The 20,282-nt window shown below is 45.0% G+C and overlaps 1 protein-coding gene across 20 annotated transcripts in view; it reads left to right on the top strand.

The window, feature by feature from the left end:
- Positions 1 to 20,282, top strand: part of PPFIBP2 (PPFIA binding protein 2) — a 147,796-nt gene that overhangs the window by 35,434 nt on the left and 92,080 nt on the right. For 18 of the 20 annotated variants that reach the window (XR_012509701.1, XR_012509703.1, XR_012509702.1 and 15 more), the window contains exons 2-3: positions 1,116 to 1,214; positions 13,506 to 13,720. Coding sequence is in view for 17 of the 20 variants with exons in the window: in XM_074372461.1 (XP_074228562.1) it covers positions 1,116 to 1,214; positions 13,506 to 13,720 (314 nt within the window). In the remaining 3 variants the exon portion in view is untranslated. Of the gene's footprint in view, positions 1 to 1,115; positions 1,215 to 4,214; positions 4,362 to 13,505; positions 13,721 to 20,282 lie in introns of all 20 variants that reach the window. The other 2 variants (XM_074372459.1, XM_045524046.2) reach the window with 2 other exon arrangements.

Here is a 20,282-nt window from a genome sequence, read left to right as displayed (position 1 = left end):
TCTTTGGGGTCCTAACATTCTTCTCCACTTTCCTGTGGTGGCTCACTTTCCTCTCTTCTTGCCAGAGATCTGACTTCATGGGGAAAATGAGCAACAGAACGTCCTGTTCCCTGAGCTGTGCCCCCTTGGAATGTGGGAGCCCTGTCTCTGTTCTCTGCAGCACTTAGGCCCATTGTGCACAGGCATGGGCTTTGCTGAATGAGCAAACAATAGCGCCTGCCTCCCATTCACAGGTGTGACCTAAGTCTCTTAGGATTAATGATGCTGTTGTAAGTCTCTCCCTGCTACCAGGGAGGGGGTGGGAAGCAAGAAAAATAAGAAGAGGCTGCAAAGACGACAGTTTAGTGTAAAGACCTTTCTAAGAGGCAGAGTTATCTAGAGATGGAACCAATTGCCATCCTTCCCACTAGAGAGGAGACTCAGCCTTAGGGGAGCGGTGGCTAGGCTGTATTTTTGGAGAAATTCTCCAGCCCTGAGAAGATGGCCTTCTGCACCTTGAATGGTGCTGGGTAGAACAGAACTAAAATGGTAAGAGACAGTGCCCCAGGCTCCTGGCATGGTACTCCACCCACGACAGTGTGCCCGTAGCCTTCCTAGACAGGGCACATTGGCTCACTTGAAAAGTGAAAATGGCAGTTGAAGTCTGGATCACAGCCTCCCAAGGAGAGCATCCCAGATGCGGACAAATGCAGATATAAGACGGCTAATACCTGCTGTGACTCACGGCTGCAGGACACGTCCTGATGGAGTCCCCGCCAGCTGTGTGCTCTCCCTGATATGGGGGGAGCCTTGAGCCTTCTCCAGGGCGGCTGGAGCTTCTGGAGCCTGGGACCACAGTGATGGTAGGAGAGGCGATCACTGTTTCACTGCTGCAGGGGACTCTGGAGAGCCTTAGTGGCTTTTCATGACAGAAGCAAATGGGACCACATGCTGAAGATTCACGGAGGAACAGCACTGGTGCCAAGAGGTAGAGGCCATCGAGATGGTAGAAACTGCATGTCAGAAATCTAGGATGCCCGTGAGCGTGCTGTGCGGTGGTGGAGCAAGAGGATTTGGTGGGCATGTAACATGGAACTCTCAGTAATTTTTCCTTTGTTCTATATTTGAATTTTCAGTAGGAGAGGAGGAGCCTGAGCAGGAAGCAGGAGTCATGGCTTCTGATGCAAGTCACGCGCTGGAAGCTGCCCTGGAGCAGATGGATGGGATCATTGCAGGTACGGTCAGGGTCCTGATGACTGATGGCTGGTCCTCCGCCCTGAGAAACGGCTTCCTCTCACTGGACATTTATTTCTTTTTTTTTTTTTTCAGTGCAGAGAGAAGCCCCCCGTTGGGTTTCTTTTAGTTTACTGTGTGTGCCACCTCTTTTTGAATGGTACAAACTTGGATTCTGATATCTGGCATGAGTCTAGGTCTCTGTTGAGACTAGGGATGCACCAGATATTAGCATGTGTATGACTGTGTCGCAGTTTGGATCCTGGCTGCAAGGCAGTTTGGGTTCAGTCAGATTGATTTTGTCGTAAAATGTTCAGAGCACATCATGGCTCATTGCAGTCGAGCTGAAACTTGAAATCTTGCAGACTCTGCCACCTACTGCAGGTGGCAGCTCCCTTTCCCAGCCGGACTCCAGTACATTAGGGAGTCAGGAGGCAGGTTTGCATCGATTCACCTAATCACCTGAAGAATGCTCTTTCTGTATTGTTTTTTCAATCCATTGCAGCTGTTTGGCTTTATGTTTGCGTTAGCCAGTGAGGAACATTCTCGAGAAAAGGTCCAGAAAACTGTTAAGGGAAAAGGCTGCCAGCAGGCTGTTCAGGCTGATGAGCTCCCTGAAGGGGGCCGCTGAAGCCCGTATTAGTTAGAACAAGCCTATTGTTGGAAATCTTTTCCCCAGAGGTCCCAGGTGTTCTCTCTGCCCTACCTGATGTAGGTCAGAGGCCTTGTTTGCTGCCTGAACGTGCTTCTTTGGGGCTTTGCTCCTCGTTGTGTGGAGCGAAGGCTGGAGGGGAGAAGTTTGGGCTGAGTGTGGTGAGACCCAGGATGTGCATGGGGCATCTGATGTTGCCCCTTTGCCTTTCCTTCCGTTCTGCAAAGATACCTCCTGTGCACTGAGGGTTCTGGGGCTTTGTGCGTAGGGCGGAGGAGATGTGCTGTGTCTTAAAGCTTCTTCATGTTTTGGTGGCCCTGTCACATGTTCCAGCTGTCATCTCTCAGGCTCGTAATTTCTCAGTGGAGAGAAGGGCCCTTGAGAGGTGGTGACTAACACCCCACTTTTCAGAGGTGCCGTATTTTGGGATGCTCTCCTGTAGGTTAGAGTCCCTGAAGCCCAATTGAGGGGAAACAGTCAAGAGTGTGGGTTTCCTAGCAATTCTTGTTCAGAATCTCATCTGGAAACTTCCAGGGCCTCAGGTGCATTGAGATCAGAGTGATAGGGTTAGACTCTCAGACCAGCAAATGTTGTCAGCACTGCTGAGCCCCCAGCCAGGGAGCAAAGAGGAGCCCCTGGAGGTGTGCAGGGCTCTTGGATGGCTGTGATGGGTGAATGGGCAGCCTTGTGTGGGGTTAGTTTCTCTTCCTACCTCCTAATTTCCCCACACAAGCCTTCCTGAAATGACAAAGCCTCTGGCAAAATCCCCTCTGTGAGAAAGGACTGCTCGTCTGGTAGCTCGAGGGTGGAGGTGGGGGGTACTTGCCGTGGTCTGGGATCTGTGATGGTTGTGGAGGGCGGGGCCCTGGTGTGGGTTGTGTAGGACCTGGAGCACCATCCTTCTTCCCTTCCAGCATGACATGCTTTCTCCTCCTTCATTTCCTTAGGCCTCCACCCTGGGGGGTTCCTTCTGGAAAGGCTTCCCAGGCTTCTCTGAAACAGGCCTGAGAGTTTTGCAGAGAGTCAGTCTAAGACATTCCCAGGTGTTCTTTGTGGGTTGGTAGGAGGAACACCTGTAGCCAGCCTGCTCGGTTAAAATCCCAGATCTACAACAAGCCACCTGCATGATCCATGCCTCAGTTTCTCCATATTTAAAGTGGGGATGATGCTAGTGCTCATCTAAGAGGATTGCTATGCTTATGCACGTAAGGTGCTTAGAAAAGAGCCTGACACGTAGCAAGCGCTGTAACATGTTAGCTCTTGATAAATCACTGAGGAACAAAAAAGTCTTTATACCACACTAAGTCTTCTCTAGGGCTGCAGCCGAGTTCTCATGTATTCAGGCCCTTTGTCCATTTGGGTTTTGTGGTTTTCATTGTCTAAGGCTTGTGTTTGCCTCCTAGACTCAGCTCGGTCTCCAAGATGAACACATAGTCTTCTGAGTGGTCTCTGCTCTGCGCTTGCCCCCTTCTCACCATCTTCCACAAAGCAGCAGAGTAATCCCAAAAACATAAATCAAATCACATCACTCTTTCCCCTCCAAAACTCTTCAGTGGCTTCTCATCTCAGGATGAAAATCCAAAGTCCCCTGTCTTACTGGGTAAAGAAGATGTGGTATAGATATACAATGGAATACTACTCAGCCATAAAAAGGAATAAAATAATGCCATTTGCAGCAACATGGATGGACCTGGGGGTTGTCATTCTAAGTGAAGTAAGCTAGAAAGAGAGAGAAAAATACCATATGAGATCACTTATAGGTAGAATCTAAAAAATGGACACAAATGAACTTACCTACAAAACAGAAACAGACTCATAGACAGAGAGAACAAACTTATGGTTACCATGGGGTAAAGGAGGTGAGAAGGGATAAGTTGGGAGTTGGAAAATTGCACCTCTTGGGGAGTGATGGAAATGTTAGCTATCTTGATTGTGGTGGTGGTTTCATTGGTGTCTACATCTATTAAAATTCATCAAATTATATATCTGAAATATGTGTAGTTTTCTGTACAGGAATCATACTATAATAAAGGTATTTTTAAAAACTTAAAAACAAACAAAGAAAAAAACCAAAGTCCCCATCATGACCAGTAGTGCCATATGTGATTTGGCCTCGGGCTGCCTTTGGGACTGCACCTCCCACCACATCCCCTGGCTCATTCACTGAAGCACTGGTGTCTCAGGGCCTTTGTGCCTGCTGTCCTCTCTGTTGAGATGTTCTCCTCCAAGTACACTCAGGTCAGATCTCTGCTGAAATGTCACCATGGTAGAGGCCTTCCCTGACGCCCTCTAATACAGCATCCCTGCTTCACAAACCCCATCCTTGTGTCCTGGTTTTATTTCTTCATAGCACTTCCCACCAGCTGACCTATGATGTGCATATTCGTCTCTTTGTTTATGATCTGCCTCCTGCACCAGAATGGCAGCTCTGACAGCGAAGGCTTTGCAGCTCCATCTCTAGCGCCTCTTGGTCTTCAGCACAGAATAGGTGCATCAGGTATTTGTCGCTTTGGATTTTATTTACTTTTGTGAGTAAGCTCCCCTTTACATCGATGAGGAGGTGGCTGTTGGTCTCTGTACCTGTCCTCTATCTGGCTGTGGACTGAACCTTGTGGATTATTTTCTCCACTCATGCCTTTGTTTGGCTGATTCTTTTGGAATAACAACTCGCTAATTTTTCTGAAGGCTCTGGGGGTTGGCGCATCCTGTGAACCATCTCTTAAGCAGTAATTGGCTCACACAGACGTTTGACAGGAGCTATTTGGCAGATAATTCAACACTGAGGTTATTAGTGTGTGTCTGGAGGGCATATGTTCTCTGCTGTTTGCGATGAAAAGAATGATAATTATTGAATTATGTATGGGATACTTTTACTTCAGATTATTAATAACATCCTCATTTTCAAATTGGCTGGCCCAAATGGGGCCAAAGATCTGAGGGGTTTTTGTGGTTATTAGTGTGGACTGCAGAGTTAGACTGTTGGGGTTTGAATCCCTGCTTAGCTACTGACTACCAGCTGTGGGATCTTTGGGCAAATTGCTCTGAGCCTCAGTTTCCTCATATATAAAGCAGTGGTAATAATAGTACCCATCTTCTATTGTTGGGAAGATTAAATTAAGGTAAAGAAGGTGCTTAGAACAGTGCTTGGTTGGTCTAAGTTAGTCTTTGGTTGGTTGATATTCAGATTGACTTTATTTTTGCCACCCCAGCTCTCATGCTGATAAACAGCAGAGCTAAGATTTGTGTCCAGGACCTTGTGAGTCTCTTCTGGGCTCCTTCCATTCCGGGGGTCGGTTTCATGGTGATGTGTGGTTGAGCGCCGGGGGTCTGTGGGCCATCTGCAGGAGCAGAGTTAACCAGGAGGGTCCAGTCCTGCTCCTGGTCCCTTGGCCACAGTGGCTTTGGTCTCTTTTCTTACACCTTCGACTTCCAAGAGCGGCTTCCTTTGTTTAAGGGCGGAGCAGCTGAAGGAAAGTTTGAAGACTGTGGGCACCCCAGCATGATACACAGATCCTGCAGAAGTGACTTTTTTTGTGTGAACATTTAAATCATTCTTTATTTCTGTTCTTTCATTAATGTGAAGTTGAAGGATGTCAAGTAGTGCCGCCAACACTTCCCTCCCACACGCAATTGCTTTTGCATCTGTTAAAATACTCAAACGAGTGCCCAAGGACTGTATTCTCTCAGTTTATGAAAACACAATGACACTTATTTCAGTGGAAGAAATTTTTATGGGATTCCTATATTATGCCTCAAATAGCAGGCGTTTATGCAAGAAACAATGTGGATTCCTATGAAAATGGACACAAATCCTTCAGTGTTGATTATTAATCATAACACACGATAACAAGGAATTTCCCTTTATTAATTACTGTCTAGTATGATAGGCTACTCTACACTTTGCAAAACTTTCCAAAAAGTTTACCTAGGGCACGTGATATCAATGTTTATGTAATTAAGCCTTGAATGCAAAAAAGGTGCCCCCCTCTTCCAATCGATGTCAACAGTGCAAACAGTGCAGGAGATTCTCACTTGTAGAAGCAACCAGGCCAGGGATGCTCAGAGGATGTCCTGATACACAAGTGCCAAATACTCCCTCTCAGAGCTACTCAGGGTGACCCTCATCTCCAGTCACTCATCGTCTCTGGAGGTGTGAGAAAAGGAAATGCCTTGTAAGCAGAAGTAGGAAATGAAGCAGAAGTGGTAAGTGAAACTCCTTGCAAAGTTGAATTCTTGAGACCTTAAATGGGTGTATCCTGAATGGGACTGCACTTAATTAGAACCTGAGAATTTTATGCAGAAAGCTGGGGAGAGGTGACTGTTAAAAGACCCAGGACTTTTGTCAAAATGATTTGTTTCTAATACAAAAGACCATTATCATAACTTCCAGTATGATGTTAACCTTTGAACTAGTCTCCCTCCCTCCTAAGTAGTCACTGTGCTTTGGCCTGCAAATAACACCATAATTGAATTACACTGTTGACGATTGCAATTGAACTCTAGATTGCTTAATTACATCCCTCTGGATGGCCCAGAGCAACGGCCACAAATGCTAATTTTGCATAGGGCTTAATGTGTGGGTTAACAGGGTCAGTGGCTGCTTTGTGAGGCCACATGTTTCATAGGACCAGAGAACCTCCTTATTCTTCTTCCTCGTGGCCGGAGGTTAGTCATACGGTTTCCTGTAAGCTTTACCTGTTGTTGAGGAATAGTTAGAAGGAGTCTGTTTGATGACAGTTAAACAAAGAGGTTGCTCTGTCTGGGCGATTCTGCCAACTCTGATTAGTATCTGTTTTTTTGTTTTGAGGTTTTTTTTATTTTTAAAGATTGTGTAGGGGCAGAGAAAGTTCAGATCAAGACTAAGGTTACTCACTTTGGCCCATGATTGATTTCAGCTGTGACGTTAAAGGCTGCCTTTGAGTTGGGGCTCTGAACAATTCGTTGGTCTTGGCCCCGCCCTCTCCCGGGGGAATCAGCCCAGAGCAATCGTCAGTAACCCGGCCTCCTGGTTCCCAGTCAGGATTCAGGCTGAGACTGCTCTGCTCTGACCTTGACCCCAGGAGAGTCAGGGCAGAGTTTTGGAGGTGTCTAGTGGGCTGAGATGTCAAAGACTGCCCTTTGCATCAGAAGGCCCCACAGTGGGGTGGTGAGCCCTGTCCAGCAGCCATCCTTCTGGTGTTGGGAATTCCCTGGCCAGCGGAGCCTGCCCCTCACTCCTTTGTGGCTCCGTAGCCTCACTTTCTTTTCTCTGAAAGTGTGAGTAAAATTGGAATTATCATTTGTTCCTAAAATGCTCTCTATAGTTGTAATTATAGGAACTGACCTACAAAACTGTGTGGACCTAGTATTTTCTTATTGGAAGATTGTCTTTTTTTAATGGTTATGGACAGTCAGGTTTTAATGTCTTCTCTATTGAATTTTGGCAAGTTAAAATTTTCTAGATATCTGTGTATTTTACCAGTGTTTTCCATTTTGTTACATGTGGCTTTCGCACTTTACCTTTTTGAGATCTGCTATACGTTATATCTGTTTTTATTCCTAATACTGCTTATTTGTGTCTGCTTTCTACTTTTTGATCAGTCTTACTGGAGACCATCTTTGTTATTACTGTTTTCAAAGAATTGACTTTTGTTTTGGCTGATCAGTCACCATAGAATATGTGTATATTATTTATTCTGCAAATAGATAAATGTGTATTAGTCCAGGTTCTTCAGAGAAATTGAGCCAATAATATGTGTGTGTGTGTGTATGTGTGCGCGTGCGTGCGCACACGTATGTGTATGTATGTATAGAGAGGGAAAGAGACAGAGACAGAGGGAAAGAGAGATTTATTTTAAAGAACTGGCTCTCATGATTGTGGAATGGCAAGTCCAAAGTCTGTAGGGTCAGCCAGCAGCCTGGAGACCCAGGGAAGAGCCACTGTTGCAGTTCAAACCCTAAGGCCATCTGCTGGCAGATCCCCTCTTCAGAAGGTCAGTCTTTTTTCATTAAAGGCCTTCCACTGATTGGGTGAGACCCACTCACATTATGGAGAGAAATCTGCTTTAGTTAAAGTCTCCTGATTTAAATGTGACTCTTATCTAAAAAATACCTTTGCAGAAACATCTAGAATAATGTTTGACCAAATATCTGAGTGCCATGGCCTAGCCAAGTTGACAGATAAAATTACCATTGCAGTATGTATCTATGCTTAATGTATATTCATGTTTAACTTCTTTGAATATTTGTTCTTTATCATTTTCTTCTCTACTTAGGTTTTGAAAGAGAACAAATAAATTCAAGTAACAAATGAACTGATAATATATAATAATATATATTTTAGGTAATTAGGTTTTTATTTAATTTTTTAATTTATTTAATGCAGATACTGGGGATTGAACCCAGGACCTCGTGCATGCTAAGCCACTGTTCTACCACTGAGCTATATACCCTCTTCTGATAATATATTTTTTAAATTGATTGCTAACTTAATTGTGTTGTGGTTAAAGTGGTCTCTGATACTTACATTTTGGAATTTGTTGATGCTTGCTTTGTGGCCTTGACTAGAACAGGGATGGTTTTCATGAATGTTCCATGTGTACTTGCAAGGTGTGTGCATTTTTCCAGTTAGGTGCGTGTTCAGCATTTGCCCATTACATCCAGCTTGTCTGAACCTTTTCTGTCATTACTGATCTTTTCTGTCCTCTTAATCTGATCAGTTTCTGAGAAATGCGTATTAAAATTATTCTACCAGATGGTGTATTTTGTCTCTGTATACGTCTGGATATTTTGCCTTATATTATGAATTTGTGTTTTTATTATATGAATACACTTGTAGAATTATATCTTTGTGGCAAATGCTTTTTGTCATCATATAGTAACAATTCATCTCTAGCAATGCTTTCTGCCTTGAAGAATATTTTGCCTAATGTTAATCTATCTGTCCCAACTTTCTTTTGGTTGTTTATTTATTATTTTTGGCATTGTTGTCTTCCATCCTTTTTCTTCCAAGCTCTCAATGTGCTTTTGTTTTGGGTGTATCTTTTGCCCATGGAATCTAGATGCCTTTTTACTTTTTAACCAACTTGACAAAATCTGTCTAATTTTAACTGGCCAGTTTAGTCTGTATACATTTGGATGACTAGTCCATCTGACCATTGTTCACCAATTTTATTTTTAGATTTTACTTGTGCCTCTCTTTCTGTGCTTCCCTCACCCCTCTTTTAATGTTTGAAAACATTGAACTGTTTGAGTTCTTAGTCCAGAATCAAGGCCAAGTTTCCTTCTATGGGGAGATTTTTTTCTAGCTGATTGACTGAGGGTATTTATTGCTCTTTTGCGTCCTAGCTCTATGCAGTGGTCTCCCATCTGACCTCTTCTTTTGCTCAGGCCCTGCGCTTTGTCTCCTGTCCTCAAACGGCCCATTCAAGCTCAGGTGTCAGATCATCAGGCAATTGATCTACAGATCAGACATTAGCTCGGATGCTCCCTTTCTTCTGAAGTACTGAGCTTTGACAATTTCCTCCAGTTCAGTTGCTTTAGAAAGTGTATGTATGTGTGTTTTTGAATTTTGGGCATGTTCTTTGGGGTTTTTCTCAGTGCACCTAGTCTGTCATCACTTGCCCTATTGCAGTTATAATGCTGTCCCCTTCTTTGGGTCGCAGTCCCGCCCTCCATCTTCAAAGCCAGTGTCACATCTCTCTGACTCATTCTTCTGCCTTCCTTTTCTGATTTATGAGCTCATGTGATTAAAAATCCAAGATAATGCCACTCTCAGAGAGGAGACTACATAGGGCATAACCATCTGGGGGCGAATCCCAGCAGTGCCTTAGGGTCTGCCTGCTGTGGAAGTTACCCTAATCCCAGCCTCTGTCTCTCAGTGTGTAGTTTAACTTCCTCCACAGCCTTCTGGGGCTCGTGATTCTCAGTCACATCTGTAAAGTCCCTTTTGCCACATTAGGTAAAAAACACTGTCATAATTTCCATGGATTGGGATGTGGACCTCTTTGGGAGGATCTTTATTCTGTCTATCACAAAGATCGATAAATAACATTCCTTTATTCCCTTCCTTAGTTTGGTTTTAATTAAGGAACAGACAAGTCAGACAGATAGATCAAAATATCAGCTTCAACATTAGCTTTTAGGAAACTAGTGATTAGGAAAGTAAGGCACATACCCCAAATGGAACTTAATTCCACACTATTAGGCGTCCACCTTGCTGGGGCAGAGCTGGTCTCAGACATCTTCCTCAGAGGGCAGTGCTTGTTCACAGGGACGGGCAGCTCCAGAGAGAATTCCATCTTCCAGCTCTGTCATCAGAGGAGGTCTTCCTCCGTTGAGGACAAACTGAGTGAGGGGAGGCAGGTGGAAACCACTCTCCCCTCCCACAGAAATATGGAGGCTGGAATTGGACCCATCATAGTGACTCTTGATTTCTGTTGCAACTTCCTGCGTGGCCTAGTCTGAGGTCAGTTTTGAAAAATGCTTTATATGTGCTTGAATAGAATGGGCCATCTCTGGTTGTTCAGAGCATAGTTCTTTATGTTTCTTTTATTGTTCTGATACATTCATCACTTTGTTTTTTCTTTTAGGGTCTGCTTGATCTGTCATTTCCCAAGGGAGAGGGTCATGATGTGTTATCTTTTTTATAAACACTGGGTGATTTGGTTTTGTAAATTTCTGTTTAGAGTTTGATAAGTTCATCAGTGAGAAGGCTTATAATTTCCCTTTGTGCTACTCAGCACTGCCCAATTGTTCAGTTCCAGGGGGCACCATTCACACGCTGATCTGTAAGTTATATTGGTAGGTATATCTCTCCTTATTGAGAGAGCTGGGAGCAGGCCCTCCTTTTCTACACTGAACACAGGTGTTCGATTAGAATTATTCACTTCCTGAACGTTTGCTGGAGCTAACTTGTAAAAGCATTTGGCCTGGCATTATATCTGTGAAATAAATATTAAATTATGGTTCAGTTTTTAATAGGACTATACAGATGATTTTTTGTTTGCTTTTCATCATTTTATTCAGTGATTGTGTATATGTGACTGGTTTTAATATTTTGATCAAAGTACCTACTCTAGTGTACGAAATCCTTCATTTTATCTTTTTGAACACTTTACCTTTTACTCATTCTGTGTCATAACTTTGTATTCTCTCTTAATAATCAAATAACTGAATTTCTTTGTTTTACTATTCGTATTTTTGAGTTTAAATAGATGAGTTTAATGCATTTATAATAATTATAATTACTAGTGTGTAGGTGTGTGTGTGCGTGCTTATTTCTCCATTTTATGTTGTTGTTTCTTTTTTAAAACACCTTTATTATAGTATGGTTCCTGTGCAGTAAACTATGCATATTTGTTCTCTCAGGTTAGCCTCAGGTTAATCAAATTAGGACCTCAGGAGGTGGGATTTAGGCACCTGTAGTTTGTAAAACTCTCCTGGTGATTTCAATGTGCATCTATAATTGAAAACCTTTGTGCTAATCTATCTTCTCTAAAGAATGCTTTGTTGTTCGAGATAAAGTAGTTGAGAGATTGCCCCCAAAGAGAAACTTTATTAGGGCTTGAATATGAGGTGAGCGCCTCTTTTTTGAGAAGTAATTTAGGGATCAACATGTTGCCTTATGTCATTGTCTCTTTCGTATTGTTTTGTTAAACCCAGGTATAAGGCTATGCGTTTTCTTATTTGTTGCATGTGATAGTCCTATTTTGATGTATTTCCCTCTGTGATTGTGGGTTTTCCATCAGAGCTAATCATCTGTAGGGAGTGTGTGTGGAGTGTGGAATTGAGTCCTCTGGGTGATTTTTGCCCTTGCTAATACTGGGCCTTAGGAGTTTCCCCATTCTGGCCCGTTTCGTGAGCCTGTGTGTTGATGTTAAAGAAATAGAAATTAGCCTTCGATGTATGCCCACATGCAAAAATAGGCCCAGATACACATGCACTCATACACATATACACACAAACACACAGTTTGAATAGTAAGGAAGAATCTCAAAGCTATAGGGCAGGGAGGGGCCCAGAGAATGGAAGGGACTTGTCCAAGGCCATAATGTGATATAAAGTTAATGAAAATCTCAGTCTTCCCATCTACTCCTAGCCTGACTTAGCCTACATTTATAAAGGGGTGTGTGTGTATGTGTGCGTGTATTGGAGTGTGTCCAGGATGGAGAGGGATTACTTAGCAATTGTTTGGAGATTGAGGGTCTTGCCCTGCTTTTGTCCATTTTCTTTCCTGAAGTTTTTGGCTCTGGCCCCTCCTGGTCAACTCTAAATTGGATTTGTAGGAACCAGAAAGTGCTGAGTACACATCAGAGTGTGTGTAATGGGGCCGTTTCCTAGCTCCCCAGAGCCACGGACTTGTTTGTGGATTGTGATCCACGATTCTCTCTATCCTGCACTTTCAGAAAGCAAACCGGCAATCAAATAGTAATTGTTTCCTTCTGTGTGGATTTCACATTCCAAAGACTGCCATGGCAGTGGGAAGTTGGCTTTTCAAAGGGTAAAGGAACCTGAAATTAGAGGTCGGCCCTGCAGTGTAACCGTGGATGTGGTGGCCCTACAGCATGCATTTCCAGCAGAGTCCTGATTTCACATATTTGATTCTGTTGGCTATATAAACAATCCAACTGCCCTAGAAATTCTACCATGAACCATATTTTCTAAAGGGTTTCTTACTGATGGAAGAAGCATAGAAATCCTTTGTTGGACTGTGTTGCCCCAGTTTTGGTTTGAAAATTTTATCACTGTACTTACGCAAAGAAGACTTTTTTTTTTCCCCCTTTAATGGTAGGTTTTAGAAAGGCAGAAACAGTCCTATTCAGAACATGTCAGTTTAGAAACAGCTGACCCGATATCCCAGATCTCTGTGGAAATCCAAGCCCTCTTCTCCTTAGCTATTCATGCAAGCATATATAGAAACAGTCAGATTCCCCCTCCCCATCTATTGGGCAGTGGGCGTGATGCTGGGAGCTGGGCTAACTGACAGGGGCTCTACCCTCAGAGACTTCACAGCCTGTAATGGGGAGATGAGATGTGGATACACACAGTAATAAATACAAGACAATAGTGTGAGTGTGTCAGAGGATGCAGACATCTCCCAGCCGGGAAGATGCAGGAAGATTGCAGTTCACTCAGCCCTCACCAGGACCAGCACACATCACTTCCTCTGCATCCTATTGATCAGAGCAAGTCACTTGACTCCCTCCCCGGGTCAGAAACCAGCTCAGGATGAGGGGAGTAGAGTGCACACACGAGGATGGGGTGAACTTTTGGTGGCTATCTATGCAGTCTACCACATTAACTAAAACAGGACAAGCTGATACATCTCAAAGCCGAAGAATGGCATCGCATCGTTTTAGTGCGCATGTCTTTGGTCGCTGGTGAGGTCGGGCTGTGCTTTACCAGTTGTCTAAGGGTGTGAGCTTCTGTCCCACTGGGCACAGTCATCCGCCTCTGACAGGTCTCTGCTATCATGCCCAGCCCAGGATGACAGATGATTTCTGCAAAGTTCACTTTGCGAGTGATTCTCCTGAAGCAGGAGTGGTCTTCTAGGCTCCTTATTCATCCCTTTCCCCTCCCCTTTCACTACATTTGCTCGTTACGTTTCTTGCCCATGGTGTCTACCCTTCTTACCGCAGTTCCTGCCTCTCTCTCATTCCAGGCACTAAAACAGGGGCGGATATAAGCGATGGTACCTGTGAGCCTGGACTGGCCTCCCCGGCCTCCTACATGAATCCTTTCCCGGTGCTCCATCTCGTTGAGGACCTGAGGCTGGCCTTGGAGATGCTAGAGCATCCTCAGGAGAGAGCAGCCCTCCTGAGCCAGATCCCAGGCCCCACCGCTGCCTACATAAAGGAGTGCTTCGAGGAGAGTTTGGTGAGTCGGCCCTTAGCCTGGGTGGGGAACATGATCACGGAGCCCACGGGATGCCCCCACTGCCCAGGGCTGTTACTTCATCTGTGTCCCGTCCAGCCTTTCTTGCTTCCTGTCTGCCTTTAGCCAACCGCCGCTGGGTGGCGGTCCTTCCCAGCAGAGGGAAGGGCCTAGGTGCGCAGCTTAAGCTATAGAGCCTCAGCCTGCCTGTGCACCCCCAGTCACTCCCCGAGAGGAGCAAATGTGGAAGATTTTTTCCTCCCCAGTTAGTATGTGTACAGTTGACTGTGCCATAATCCCTAGCTGGGCTCTCCATTTTCGGCTGAACCCCTCGTTTCTTCTGAGAAACTGGAACCTTGTCATCTCATCTATGCCTTTATTGCTGCCTCTACTCTTCTGACCTCCTTGCCCTAGAAATCCTTCCCATCCCTTGAGTGAAATTCAGGCTTCCTGACTTTCCTTTTCCTGCTCTCTCTAGATCAGTCCTGCACCCCTGCTCGTCTCTAAGGGAAACAGATGAGTCACCAAAGCTGTAAATATATGGCTTTGGTGACCCATCTCCTTCCCTGTGGTGAGAAGCCAGTCAACTTTAAGAGACTAGTAATGTCTGGGAATGGGAAAGGTGAGAATCTGATCCAATGAGGAAGTGATCTGGAATGCAACCACTCTAGGGCTGGGGAGCCAGAGGGAGCACGTGATTACCTAAGCTGAGTTTAGGGGTGAAAGCTGGGATGCAGTCTTTTTCATTCTTTCAGTGGAGGTACTGGGGATTGAACCCAGGGCCTCGTGCATGCTAAGCAGGCGTTCTACCAATGAGCTATACCACCCACTCCTGCAGTCTTCTCAAACTAGAGTCCTGTAGATCTGATTCAGAATTGCAAAGTATGCGCAGAGGCAGGAAGACAGGAACAGGACCAATAAATTGGAAGGGCGAGGTTGATGTTGGAAACCGCAGACCAAGGAGGTTGAGCAACTCCTTCCTGGAGGTCAAGTCATTTGTGATGAGACAGATATGATGACACCCCGGATGTCGTGGCTACTCCCGTTCGGGAATCTGTCAATACAGTCTTATCCCTGTGTCTTCCTCTGAACAGTGAAGAATTCTTTCTTATGTTCATTATATGTGTTATTCAACATTTTCATTATGTAGGCTGTCTGCCTGGGGTTCTTTAATAATATACTCATACCAGTGTGGTAGGGAGACTAATGGCCTTGCAGAGATGTCTACGTCCTCATTGCCAGAACCTGTGAGTAAGTTACCTTTCACGGCAAAGGGGAAGGTAGCAGCTGGAATTAAGGTTGCTAATCAACTGAGTTTAAAATAGGGAGAGTAGCGTGGGTTATCCAGCTGGGCCCAGTGGTAATCACTGGAGTCCTTATAAGTGGAAGGAGGAGGCAGAAGAGTCAGTGTCGGGAGTGAAGTGGTGGGAGAAGGACTCGACCCGCCTGCTGCTGGCCTTGAAGATGGAAGGGCCAAGAGCCAAGGAATTCGGGCAGTTGCTGGGAGCTGGAAAACTCGGCTCTCCCCTGGAGCCTCCAGAAAGGAAAACAGCCCTGTCAACGCCTTGATTTTAGCCCGGTGAGACCCATTTCAGACTTTTGACCCCCAGACCTGTAAGATAATGAATTTGTGTTGTTGCCAGCCTCTAAGTTTGTGGTAATGCATCATGGCAGCAACAATACTGCCCAGAGAGGAAGGTGAAGGTTGCTGGATGGGTTTCGGGTGGGCCTGAACCGGTTCAGGTTTGAAAACCTCTCCTCGTCCCTCCCCTGTCTGAAGACCGTTCTTGGTGGTCCTCTCAGACTCGCCCTGTTAACAGAAGTCCCCACCTGCTCCTCCGTGCCCTCTTTTAACCGGATCGGGAGTTGCTGGGGGATGGCTTTGATGGTGGGGTTCTCTCTCCCCACAGCAGAGGGATCCCCCTTTGCCTCCCTAGAGAGGAACTCTCTGGCTGTGACTGTCCTTGTGGCTTTACGGTTCTTGTCTGGCTTCTCTCCAGTCCCGTCTGGCCATTGTCTGTCCACCTGTGTGCAGCTGCCTCTCCTCGGCTCACTTTACCCCTGGCGTGGATACTGATCCCTCCCTCCCTTCCTGTTAGCTCTGCTGACTCAGGCTGCGGTGTTTAAAGAACATTTTATGACACCTCAAGAAAGTGACAGGTCCATAGCCCCTCAGTCTGAAACCCTTGGGTCCAGGTGCATTTTAGAACTCAGGACTTAAACTTGAGAAAGGTGAGGCTGTGTGTATCATATAATATGTACCGTTTCTTGCAGATACAGGGCAGGAAACATTCCCGTTTCTTCAGCAAAACTTGTGAATATTCGCATGAAGTGGGATAAAGAAGGGTTACAGATACATATTCTCCTGCCAGTTCAGGGCAGGTTTTGCTGCCAAATAAGTTTAGCATCAATGTTATTTAAAAAAAGAACAAACTTTGATTTTCTTGTTTCTTTTTCAGAGCATTTTAGGGTTTCAGAATTGCAGGCAAGGGATGGTGAACTTATGTGAGGGTTATTCCAATGCAAAAAAACCCAAAAAACTTAAAGCCAAATATTCAGTATCAGAAGTCACCACTTCCAAAGTCCATCAGACATAATCCCTCTCCCATCGTCAGTCACATGTTGTCTGTCTCTGACCTTGGGCTGGCCTGTCACCATGTGCCTGGTGCCACTTGGAAACTCCCAGACAGCCTTCCCCACTGCTCCCTGCAGCCTTTCATTAGGCTGCAAAGCAGTTTAGCACCTTCTTACTTTAAATGCCGCCTCTCACTTCTCAGGACCTTCTCATCACATAAGGAAGGGATGCACTGAAGTGCCTTCCTGAACAGAAGCCCAACATGCCCAGAGTACAGGCAATAGCTGATGTTCTTGTTCTTCACTATATAATTTACAGTAACTATGTATTTTTACCTTGTATAGACGTGCCTGAATTTATGTGGCCATTTAGATTATTTTTAGTCTTTAATATATGGCATTGCTGCAGGAAATGTCCTTGTCCAGAAGTATTTGTCCTTATCTCTAAATATTTCCTTCAGTTAGAGTCCTAACAGCAGACTAATAGTTAGAGTAGGGTTCACAGACAAAATACAGAATGCTGAGTCCAGTTTGAAGTCTAGATAAATAATGAATACTTTTTAATAAGTATATTTCATGCAGTTTGCTAAATCTGGCAACTCTGATCAGAGGTATTAGTCTCTTTAAGCCACTTTTCCAAACCACTTTTCAGAAAGATTTTACCCATTTATATTTTAATTGGCAGGGTTTGAGGTACAACCTGATCAACAACAAACACTAAGATTAAAAAAACAGCTTTGTACCAATTTCATAGGAAGAAATGTTCTCATTTTATCATTTTTGCATTTCTTTGCTTAGTAAGAAGACAAAACATTTTTTTTTCATTAGTTGATTACTATTCTTCTGTATGGTCTCCAAACTTGATGGCATTCCCTACCTGGAAAAAAAAAAGTTCATTCTCCATATATACATACTCATATATGGAGAATTGTTCTAATATATGTAAATTATAAAATATAGCCCCAAATAGAGATTTTTTTAAAGAATAGGTTAAAAAAATAGCTCTAACATTTTCTCCCCCACACACTTCAGAGATCATCTTGAGTCCTTTGGGTGTGCCTGCTTTAGTCTGATCTGGTAATAATAGTCTATACTCTTTCCCCTCCCCCACCTCTGTTAGGAATTTAGTGCTTTTCTTATATTTAAGTAACTTTTGACTAGTCTTTTTGCTTTGTGGCATTTCTTTTACTGTGTTTTAAAATGTTGTTTATAGTGTTTTGTTTTTTTTTTTGAGACAAAGACTTTAAGAGGATTGTAATTAATTTTCAGTCTTGCCTGTTTGAATTTCTTCTTTTATTTCCAGAAAGGTCCTTCCCGACCTTAGATCAAATAATATTCACCTGTGTGCTCTCCCCAGCAGATTTATAGTTTGATTTGTATCTTATGGTTAACTTGAATTCATCTGCAATCTTTCTACTGTGTGGTTTGAAATATGGATCTAACTTTTATAATTTACCTAAAATGATTCTTGAATATTTTTGATCCAAAGGCAGTCAGTGTGGTTGTTGGTTTTTGCAAGATGCATTGCAGAAAACAGCTTGCATTCAGATTTACAGGTCTGTCTTGGGGCTATTTACAATGGTTGGGGAAATGCTTACCTTGGAGAGATTTTTCTAAAAGTTGTTGCATTCATAAATCTTCTGGAGTAATTATGGCCATCAGCAGCCTATGAATGGTGTACTTTTAGGCAGGTCAAAAGTTCATATAAACATTCCAAGTTACCAGGGCTGGGTGTTAAGGTTTTGATTCTGGACAGAGGCAGCCTGTCTGTATTTTAGGTCTCGCAGACTTAAAGTCATCTTACAATCTGGGTCCACACACATTCTAAAGCAGGTCTCATCCGTATGGAAATCGAATCCAAAGCAGTGAACAAACCCATTGCTACTGTTTTAGGTTGATTTTAGATTGCCTTACATTGGTATTTGTAGTTAGAGGGCATTGCTATTCAAACTGTGGTCTATGGGCTAGCAGCTTTGGCATCCACTAATACCTTGCCTTTAAGGAAAAATAATTTTTGACTACTCCCCACCCCCACTGAACCATTTCCAGGTGATTCATATTCACATTAAAGTTGGCAAAGCGCTGCTTTAAACCACAGAGACTCACTTGAATCATTACCAAAAAAAAAAAAAAAATCCCATGTGGCTTAGAATTGGAACTAAAAAGGTAGCTTGAAGTCTCAGGCAGACAAGAGCCTTCTCATTTTTCATTCATGGTGTCTATGCGTCCCTTGCGTGTTCTAACCCTAACCTGAACCCTAATCCCCTGTGTGTTCTCCTTGGTCGTAAACCTCCGTTACTGCTTTGTTGTATGCTGGCCTGTGGGCCAACCCTGCCTTGTGACACCTCTGTTGAGATTTTTTCTCAGTAAAATGGTGTAAACTGTAAGGAGGTTTCTATGTCACTAACAAGGTGTGCAGAGGATGAGAGATCCCAGGGTTAAATCAGTGGCTCTGGGATGGCCTCAAGGGCTCTGGCCTTTCTTATCTTTCTGCTCCACCATCCTCAGGGGGTTGGTTTTTCCCCAGGTGTGTCAAAGGCCATTCACTGGACACCTGCGCCAGCCCAGTTTTAAGATCGGTGGTCCCAACCAACTCATAGCTGGCTTGTGCTGGGCAGGAGCCTGCTCTGGGTTCCTGTAAAAAACTTGGGCTGTATGAAGCTGGGAGGTATGCAGTTAAAGGGAGGGAAAAAGAAAAAAACTAAAGCGAACTTCATTGATGAAGGCAGTTTACTAGCAAAGGGGTTTTCACAAGCTGTTCCCTCATCTGTTCTGTAAGGCACACTCGAGAATTTCTGTTAGTCATCAGCTTCTGTCACTCTGTAGGGCACAGTTTCAGCGTTGTGTCTGAACTTGGGGCTTATCCTGAGAAAGTCGGAGTGCCAGGGAGCTCCAGCTGGGGCCCCTCTATAGGAAAGGTTCCTGGAGTACAAGGTGGGCAGGGTTCACAGAAGCATCAGTGGGACTATCGTGTGGCACAGCAGAGCAGTGTGACCTTCTGTGATGTTTGGCAGACAGGGCCAAGCTCAGGGTAAGGGCTTGCGGAGCACGCAGTGGGGGCCTGTGTTGGAAGGCTGTGGTATCTGCTGTGAGGGGAACAGAACTGAGACCCAGAAGGGGGCTGCCTCTTTCCCGTCCCTGTAGCTGCCTCTAAGGCCTGTTGTGACATGGGGGGTGAAGCCCTCAGGGAGACTGGAGCCTATAAGGGGCTGGTCAGCTAGCTTCCACCGGGCCCTGCAGGGCTGGGGGGTGGACCAGTGACGCAGGTCCGTGGGCGATGCCCCAGAGATACTAGAGCCAGTGGGGTCTCCAGATGGAGCAGCTCTGGGGGCTTCTCTGTACATGCACTCATCTATAAGGCGCCAGACTGTTCTGCTGTCTGATGGCTTCAGATGTAGGTCAGGGGGATTTTGGGTGGAGTCCTGAGGCTTCAGGGGCTGAAGATGAAGTGTGAGAAAAGGCAGGTAAACCCCGCCAGAACAGCAGAGTGCGGGCAAGTCAGGGCAGAGCCCAGGCTCCAGGGTGAGGGGAGAACTTGGCAGAGACCCTCCAGAGGGACTGTACCCTGCACCCTGCACCTCTCTCCAGAAGCAGGGTTCACAGAGCAGACCTGGCCTCCCAGAGGAACCCAGGCTTCCCTCGGTGAGGCTGCAGTTGTCCCAGTCAGCAAGCTTGGGCGGATGGAAGGGAACGAACCAGAGTGAGGCAGTGTGGGAGGTCGGAATGAGGTATAAAGCCAGGGCTCTGCCCTTTGCAGGTGGCTCTGGATGAACCTCTTTTCCATCCTCTGGGACTCAGTTTCACTGCTGGAAATGACAGCTGGGTTGACTGTCTGTCCATCTGTGAGATCTGGCCACACGTTTCAGTCCTGCAGTTGGTGTAGGGGCTACAGAGCGGCCCCCTGGTAGGCAGCAGCCCTTGCCTTCCTCAGTCTAAACCTCTAGGTTTCCTAGGAGACAGGTTAGGGAGCCTCTTTCTTGGTGCAGCTGCC

The sequence above is a fragment of the Camelus bactrianus genome, chromosome 10, assembly GCF_048773025.1.
Source record: "Camelus bactrianus isolate YW-2024 breed Bactrian camel chromosome 10, ASM4877302v1, whole genome shotgun sequence".
NCBI classification, from domain to species: Eukaryota; Metazoa; Chordata; class Mammalia; order Artiodactyla; family Camelidae; genus Camelus; species Camelus bactrianus.
Note: the sequence above shows the minus strand (reverse complement) of the source record. Positions and strands in the feature narration are given on the sequence as shown.